At 39.1% G+C, this 8,731-nt stretch overlaps 1 protein-coding gene across 2 annotated transcripts; it reads left to right on the top strand.

Moving 5' to 3' along the window:
• The first annotated feature begins 1,246 nt into the window (after window positions 1-1,246).
• LOC116171483 (NADH dehydrogenase [ubiquinone] flavoprotein 1, mitochondrial-like) lies at window positions 1,247-3,034 on the top strand. Of its 2 annotated transcripts, XM_031488348.1 has the most exons (8): window positions 1,247-1,389; window positions 1,441-1,653; window positions 1,698-1,838; window positions 1,887-1,990; window positions 2,038-2,268; window positions 2,315-2,547; window positions 2,594-2,766; window positions 2,814-3,034. In XM_031488348.1, the coding sequence occupies exons 1-8, from the start codon at window positions 1,341-1,343 to the stop codon at window positions 3,032-3,034; spliced, it is 1,365 nt and encodes a 454-aa protein (XP_031344208.1). In that variant the 5' UTR covers window positions 1,247-1,340. The 2 variants fall into 2 exon arrangements, with proteins under 2 accessions (XP_031344208.1, XP_031344207.1); XM_031488347.1 differs by having other exon boundaries at window positions 1,253-1,389; window positions 1,698-1,990.
• The last annotated feature ends 5,697 nt before the right edge of the window (window positions 3,035-8,731 follow it).

Here is an 8,731-nt window from a genome sequence, read left to right as displayed (position 1 = left end):
TGAAATCAACAAACAGTGTCGTTTCAAGGTCAACCGTATACACCGTGAAACATCACAAGATCTTCTATTCTTTATCTAGTTTGGTTCTGATTACATTTATAATGTATTAGTTACCCACCCACATCTCTTTCGTATTCGATACAATAAAAGTAATCGTGTCTAATTGCAAGATAACGAGGGATAGAATAATCCTTTAGTTTTGTTACCCAAGTTCTAAGCTACCTGAGTTGGATCGCCCGCGGGCATACACATGGTTGTTTTCACTGGTTTTCTCTACCAATTAGAGAAATTTAAAAAAATACTTTGACACACCTTACGGTTAAATCTAAATGGCTGGAGAGAGCGACGTGAAGTGAGAACAAAAGGCTAGAATAGAACAGCAAAGCAGTAATGAAAAGTAAAGTAAAAATGGATATAGAAAGATGACAGAACGGACAAAAGGAGGAATAAGGGAAAAATTGAAGAAAAGAGCAAGTGGTAAAGGAAAAAGGAGAACTGGTGAAAGGAAAAGAACAAGAAAGTGGGGGGTAAACTGGAGGATTAGGTATAAAAACAGAGTGAGTGACGATGAAACAGAGAAAGAGAAGACAAAGGACGTGCGAATGGCTGACAGAAACGTTACAAGTAGAGGTTATGGTATCTTTGTTTAGTTGCAATCGAGTTTGTATCGTCTTAAAATTTCTTTACCTCTGTAGATTTTGCAATTTTAATGAATTCCATTTTGTGATGTAAATTCGGTAGATCTGTGAATTCGTTGGATTGTCCGGATGAGGTAGGTTCTTTATCCTGTAGATTATTAAATCCATAAATTTAAATCTTAAGTTGGAACATTTTAAACACTGTCAACTCCTTTACAACTGAATAGATATTATTTCCTTCTTTAGGTAACTACATGCGCTCTAGGTCCGTTGAGAAACTCCAAACTTGTCATTCTAAGGCCAATATGCATCTGACCGTATTAACTTCGTAAACCATGCACAATTTCCGTAGAATTCCCATGCCCTCCCGACCGGACACTTTTGAAAGCACAACTCCTTGTTTTGTTGTTATTTAAACAAATGTGCAGTGCGGAAACTCGTGGATAATCGTTCCATCCCCACACTAACTAAGTATACAAGATCAATTTTATTGTTATTTAATTAATTTATTTATACAATAATCTGCAAGACTGGAATGTGTGGAATAAAGTCCCTAGATTACTAAGGGACTTTAGTGTGGAATGTACAACTGCGCCTCTACGTAGCTATGAGTTGCCATGGTAATTTTACAAGTGCATACAAGATGCGCATACCGTAGGGCGTAGGCTAAGCAGCTTTATTGTCAAATGTCAAAATACCAACATGACCAATTCAGTCATTAATCATTTTAATCTAAGAGGTCGAACACTTGGTAAAATGCTCACCTTGCATATTGTACTTGTACTACAGTTTCCACTTTTAGGAAAATTGGGACCTCTATTACACCATCCAAAAATTAAACATTCCACTCAACCCCCAAGTCAAACGAAGTCAAGTTATGGAAAACTGAAGGACGAAGACAGAGTTTTTACAAATTTGTACGGAAGACATGACTGGAGACTGCAAGGTGCCCTCAAACGAGGCGACTGGTACAAAACGAAGGACATAATGAATAAGGGACCAGAATGGATAATAAGTATGCAGAATCACTTATAAACCTCACAGTAATCTTCGTTTCAGACGAAATAAAGATATCCGGTTTGCGAGGTCGGGGAGGTGCGGGGTTTCCGTCTGGTGTAAAATGGTCATTCATGCTTAAACCTCCCGATGGTCGGCCAAAATATTTGATCATAAACGCAGACGAAGGGGAACCTGGAACGTGTAAGGACAGAGAGATCATGAGGCACGATCCTCATAAACTGGTTGAAGGGTGCTTACTGGCGGGGTTTGCGATGGGAGCTAAAGCTGCGTATATTTATATTAGAGGAGAATTTTACAATGAGGCTTCTAATATGCAAGTTGCGATTGCGGAGGTGAGTCCGTTTGATGATCACACACAACACTTTGTAACTGTCTTCAGGCGTATCAGGCGGGTCTAATTGGAAAGAATGCATGCGAAAGCCACTACGATTTCGATATTTTTATGCATAGAGGAGCAGGTGCATACATTTGTGGTGAAGAAACTGCGCTAATTGAGTCTATAGAAGGAAAGCAAGGGAAACCTCGACTAAAACCACCGTTTCCCGCAGACGTGGGGCTTTTTGGTTGTCCTACAACCGTAACTAATGTTGAAACAGTTGCTGTGGCCGCTGTAAGATTTTAAGGGTGCTGTATTGGATAACCAGCTTTCATCACAGGCAATTTTAAGAAGAGGAGGTTCTTGGTTTGCCTCCTTCGGCAGACCCAATAATTCGGGTACGAAATTGTTCGCCATCTCTGGGCATGTTTGCACTCCGTGCGTTGTTGAAGAGGAGATGAGCATACCATTACAAGAACTTGTCGAACGGTATGGAGGTGGTGTCGTAGGTGGTTGGGAAAATTTACTGGCGATTATACCTGGTGGTTCATCTACACCTTGCATTCCTCAAAGGTTGAGTAGTATTGCTTCAGGTTACCCTACTCTTGTTCTCTTACAGCGTGTGTAATACTGCAATAATGGATTTCGATGGGCTCATAGCGTGCGGCACGAGCTTAGGTACAGCAGCCGTGATTGTAATGAATAAACAAACCGACATTATTAAAGCAATTGCTCGACTAATAGTCTTTTACAAGCACGAATCGTGCGGACAATGCACTCCTTGCAGAGAGGGTAACCAACTGACTTCATGTAGGCATCAACGTTTGCCTTACTTTCAGGGACGAGTTGGATGGATAAAATCATGGCGCGACTGGTGGACGGAAACGCCAGGTGTGAGGAAATTGATATGCTATACGAAATCAGTAAGCAAATCGAGGGCCATACGATTTGTGCGTTGGGAGATGCAGCTGCTTGGCCCGTTCAGGGATTGATTAGGCACTTTCGTCCCGAAATTGAATGCAGAATTCAAAAGAATCAAGCAATGAAGTGCTGCCAGTAACCAACTCCATCAATTGCTCTTTTTGTGTCTGTTATTCTGTAAAGTTCAGTCACATGTACCGTTGATATTGTACATTCTAGAGGATAATGTTAATAAAATATTTGACAACCTAAACCTTTTCTATTTCCCTTTCCTCTAATATTTTCCAAACTACCCTGTCAAACGCCACCTTTACCTCTATGAAGAATGCTATCACTATGCCTCCCTTCCATCAGTGTATGTTTTACAAATATACAGTGTGCTTTCCACTTCTCTGGTTTTCCTCCACTCAATATCTTGTTGTTGACAGTTTCGGGTCATCTTTTCCTGCCACTATTCCCCTCTTGAGGCTCTCTATTTGTCGCTGCATCTCTATTCTTGATATATCTTCTTCTTCTTCTTCATTGCCTGCCTTTTGGTTTCCCTTCACATTCTTTCTGCCCTTTCGTGTTTTCTTTATTACATGTTTTTTTGTACATTCTCCCTTGTTACCTCAACTCCGCCTTTCTTTCTTTTTCTATCATTGTTTTGAACCTATTGTTCTCTCTCGCCGCTTTCTTTTACCTCTGTCTATGATACTGCATTTTTAGTACTCTCCGTCATTTTAATACATTCTTTCTATTTTGTCCCCATCTCCATGTTCCCTATCGGATCGTGTGACACGTAGCAACCAAGGAAAAATGCCGGTCAGGTGGTGTGAATACATGTACCCGGGTGATCAGACGAAGAATAAAACCAGTTCTAAGTAAATTGCTGAAAGTGAGACCTCACAAACTAGCCAAGCAAGAAAAGAAATGCGTAAGGCTATGTTGGAAGCCAAACAGAGATTAACCGACCTTGAGGAGAACAGGTAAGCTTCAGAAATGGAGGCCAAAAGTGCGCAATTTGTGTTCATATTCGAAACAAGGAAGGGCGAGGCTATAGGGACTATTGGCGAAATGCCGTGTTGCTCAACGAGATTATTGAGAAGTTGCCATGGACAACGAAAAATTCATGGGCAATTCATCGAGAACACTTCCTTCATCACCTACGTTGAAGGATTTCGTTTCTGGGTTCCAGTTGGTGACTGATTCATGTCAAGTCGCACCCTAAAGTAGAATAAGTCAAATAAGGGAGGAGAAGGGAATTTTGGTAGATCAAATCTATTGGACGGAAAGGAACTGCAATTCTGCTGACCTTGGAAGTGACCGGAGAGTTACAAGATGAGTTTTTTTCATTTTGAAAGAGTGAGGACCGTAAGGGATTTGTGCATCCCTTACCAATCAAGACATTACTGAATCGTTGGCCACATTTACAAGAAGTGAATTTGTCTGAGAGGGTGAGTGAGCCACAAATCCTAATAGAAGAAGAAAACATTCATCTAATCATTCCAAGAGAATGTATTGAGCCTCCCAAAATGAACGCTCCGTGGATATCAAGGTGTAAGTTAGGTTCAATTCATGATGCAAACCCTAACGAGACAAGCATAAATGAGATGCCCTTGTTCGTGGCTGAGAAGAAAAGCTCAATTAAAGGGAGTTCATTATTAATAATAATAATATATTTGTGCTAATATCACTGCGATTTACACTCGTCAAAATTACAGAGGCATTTGGAAAAAGTATCGAAGATGAACATGGAGTTAACCACGAGGAGAAATTGGGAAACAGGTTTGCTGTGGCGTGATGAACATGTTTGTCTTCTTGAAAGCAGAGAGCAAGTTTTGAGACGTCTCAATTTTCAGGAAAAAAGGGAGAAAAGCCAGGTCTTGGCTAAGCTCTACCGAGACAAAATGGCTCACGATGAACAAATGGGATATGTTCAAAAAGTTGATATGGGTACACTCAAAGCAAAGTGAATTTGGGCAAGGTATTTTGGAGTTTTCAATCCTAAAAGGTCAAATAAAATCAGAGTGGTTTTGGATGCGGCCGCAAAGAACCATGGAGTAATCTCAACAACAACCTTCTCACGGGTCCTGACTTGCTGAAGCCCGTTTTAAAAATGATAAAAATGTGGACGACGTTCAGGGACCAGTTGCCCTCGCGACTGATATCAAAGAGCTATTCAACCAAGTCCACATTCGAGAGGAAAATAAATATGCGCAAAGGTTTCTCTGGAGGAAAGACATTTGAAAAGGATTACCCGGGAGTAGTTAAAGCCACCTGAGAGCGATTGATCACGAAATTAGATCTTTCATGGTATTCTAGTTAAAGGTCTCAACAAAAGGAAGCATTTTTTACCAACTACCACTCTTTTTCTGACCCCGTATCAAAAGAGGGGGGGGGGAGTAACTGGTTGTATCCTTCTTGGTACTCCAATGAAAAGTCTCAACGAAGGAATTAATTTCTACACCAACCATAGTCCTCTTCCTCGATCCCTATCATGATCGGATATATTCTTTTAAGTATATCTTCAGAACGAATTCTCGGAAGAGAGACGGATTGGGACGTCTGGAAGAAATATATCTATTGGTAATGTCAAAAATTTAAGAGCGAATATCTCGAAAACGTTTTGTCGGAGGAAAATACTCTCAAGGGCAAAATGAATCGACTGGAAGAGAGATATCTATTGCTGAAGTCAAAGCAAATACCTTGACAACGAAGTATCGGAAGAGGGTACTCACAAAGGCAATCTATTAGTGATGTCAAAGCTTTCAGTGCAAATATCTGCAGAATAGATTGTCGGAGGTTTTTGAAACAGCCTTTAAATCTTTATCTGTAAAGAGCCTCCTCCCCATTAATCATCTACCAAGAAAGTAAACATCGATAGCATATGCTACTACCATATATAACCCAACCATTTACTAAACTATTTCAGTTTAAAAAAAAGCGCTTTATCTGCACAAGAGTTGTACACAATTTATACTTCTTTTATGTTGTCATGAGCAATGGTGTTAGGACTGTCCCGGACATTTTGGTTCATTACTCTTTTCTTCGTCAGTCCTAACAGCACCCTTTTGTTGCATTCTTTATCTCGCGATATTCTCTCTTGTTTGCTTTTGCCTATCAATACCTAATATCCTTTATTCCTTCATTAATAAAGTTTATCTGCATAATACTATACATTATATATTATGTACTACCCACTAAATTTGAATAAGAGAGGCAAAAGAGAAATACCAAAAGAAAAGAAAATCTCTAACACATTTTTTGGGAGTAAACCAATACTTTCTTTTGAGATAATGGAAAGTTTTTGCCAAACTCCTATATTTCAATGTACGGTCTTTTGTATCCATCATGTATACTAGCATTCAAAGGGCCTTAAACTGCTTTAAGGTTTACAAATACTCAGGCAATGTCTTGTTTGCAATCTTCAATCGTTTTCCTGTATTTTGCTTTGTTTAATTATTGACGAGAATATTTTCATTTTCAAATGAGAGTGCCACACCAGCCAAAATTCGTAGAGGTATGTCCAAGAATTGTTATTGGGCTGCAATTTTACGCCATCTAAGGACGTTTACTGACATTGCAAACCGCCAATTTAGTGGAAATGCCAGATAAGATAAGCAATTAAATAATAAATAATGTTTATTATTAAGCAGTTGTCTGTGATGGTCTGACATTATATCCGGTGTTTTGTGAGACACTGTTTTATAAGGAAATATTTCGAAAATGCAAATTACGCTCCAAAGTCTGACGTTTGGCACTGTGCTCGTTGTAGCAGTAGGTACTGTACTTTATTACTATTTTAAAAGAAATAACAACAATACGCACACACAAGACGATTCCGATGATGGGGAATTCCCCTTTGGTGGTCCAGTCGACGAACGGTATTGCCTATCAAATCTATTATTGCAACCTGTAATATTGTTATCCTTTCAGTGCACGAAGGAGAAGGAACGGCAGTTTAGGAGACACGAAATGCGTAATTTGTTTAGATCCGTTAAGAATATTTATTACCCAAAGTCTACCTTGTAGACATGTTCTTCATTTACACTGCTTTCGTTTGTGGATAAGGGGGAACCAGGCAACGCCCGTCTGTCCTGTTTGTGGACGAAGTGCCTTCTGAAATAATTTGATATTGGTGAAAATCTCCGCTGCTGCAAAACGACTTAAAGACATTAAACCCATTCGGTAATTTCCTAGTCAATTGGTGGACAGATTTTCGCGAATAAGTGTACTGCGTATGTTACCAGAATCTTTTATATTGTACTACATTATACAATTAGAATAATCCTTTAAAAATTAAAGCAAAGGAAAAGTAAAATACCTACTATTTGAAGGTGAGTTTTAAGCAACACATTGACTAATTGCCTATTCACCTTCTCCTAGGCTATCGCTCTACCAAGAGATATTATACACTACAGCAGAAAGTACAGATTTCATGCTATTGTAGCTCAAAAACCGTAGACAAAATGGAGCTGTCCTCCTGAAAAGGGACAAGCTTTCTTATGAAGCAAAGATTCATTAAAATGTGTAACATCCCCCTAAAAAATATCTGTTCGCGTCATAAAAAATCCTCACCAAGTCTTCGAACCAAATCTTTTATGAAATCTTGTTTGGCCGCTGCCTCATACATAAGTATATAATTAAAATATTAACCTTTGTCCGTACCCTTTGTCCCTCATTTTGTAACACATAATTGCGGGACAACCAAGGGAGAGTATTGTAACGTGATTTATAAATTCGGGTTCGATTTATATCAATATTTATTAAACAAAACTAAAACACTATAAAATCCGTACAATTTATATCGATTATTTATATCACACACTTCGAAATTTATATCAGCTTTTCGCGCTCTATGTTTCGTCCGTACTCGATCTCGTTCGATAGTAGACTGCCGCGATGTTCGGTCCGCAACCATTTATACACGCAAGCAATGTAAGTCCCGAACATTCTCGAATACGCGTAGAAAATTCCAGAGCGCCAAAGGCGACGTCATGTCTGGAGCATTTCCGTTACAGTATATAATGTATGCTGCAGAAGAAATCCATCGCGTTCTAGTTTGCTTAAAAGTATTTCTACGCTCTATTCGTACTTTTAGTTGAGTACCTAGTTAAGTCTGAATATCCGTGAAGGCTAAATTGTGCCAAATTGATCCTTTGTCTACAAATTGCAACGTTAAACCGTTTAATCTCTATTAGCTATTGTATAACATTGAGGTGTGTTTTAAGGTCCAGTTTGCATTGGATTCCATGTTCGGGAAATCTTGAACATTCCCACAAGTTAGTTGAATATTGCAGTGTTCACATTGAGATGAGACAATGGATTGGAACATTAATGTTGGCTGGTCCTTTAAATATGTATCATTGCTTATGGGTTGAGCATGGAGGAGTTCAGGTACCTATAGAAATTACCGGGAACTAAGTCAAGGCAAAGTTACATCAGGAGTAATAGTAAACTTCAGTGAAAATCATCATTTGTTGAGAATCCAAGGTCTGGTGACTGGGAAGTGTTATAGATGTCATGAATTCGGCCATACTATGTCGAATTGTCCTGCGAAGAAGCTCGATAAAAAGAAAACTTACGGATAGACCATGTTTTTTTGCTGTATCGGCGCTGAAGTGTCCAGAAAAAGGATGGCTTTTTGATTCTAGCGCAATTTCGCACTCTTGGAGAATTTTCCAGTTTTGAAATTATGACAGCCAATAGCCCTACAATGGAAGGACAATTTTTTGAAAATGTCAGTTTGCCTGTGAACGTCATTAATCCGAACGAAAGTGTGAACTTACAGTATGTTCTCCATCTGCCGGAAATTCACACGAACTTACTTTCAATTCCAAAGATTGTGAGCAAT

This window comes from Photinus pyralis, unplaced genomic scaffold (assembly GCF_008802855.1).
Source record: "Photinus pyralis isolate 1611_PpyrPB1 unplaced genomic scaffold, Ppyr1.3 Ppyr1.4_LG5, whole genome shotgun sequence".
Classification (NCBI taxonomy): Eukaryota; Metazoa; Arthropoda; class Insecta; order Coleoptera; family Lampyridae; genus Photinus; species Photinus pyralis.
This window is presented reverse-complemented; position numbering and strand designations above follow the sequence as displayed.

Coding starts and splice junctions, on each gene's coding strand:
- LOC116171483 (XM_031488347.1), top strand. CDS start 1,341: ATGACCAATTCAGTCATTAATCATTTTAATCTAAGAGGTCGAACACTT. Junction 1,991..2,037: donor TGCAAGTTGCGATTGCGGAG/GTGAGTCCGTTT, acceptor AACTGTCTTCAG/GCGTATCAGGCGGGTCTAAT. Junction 2,548..2,593: donor ACACCTTGCATTCCTCAAAG/GTTGAGTAGTAT, acceptor GTTCTCTTACAG/CGTGTGTAATACTGCAATAA.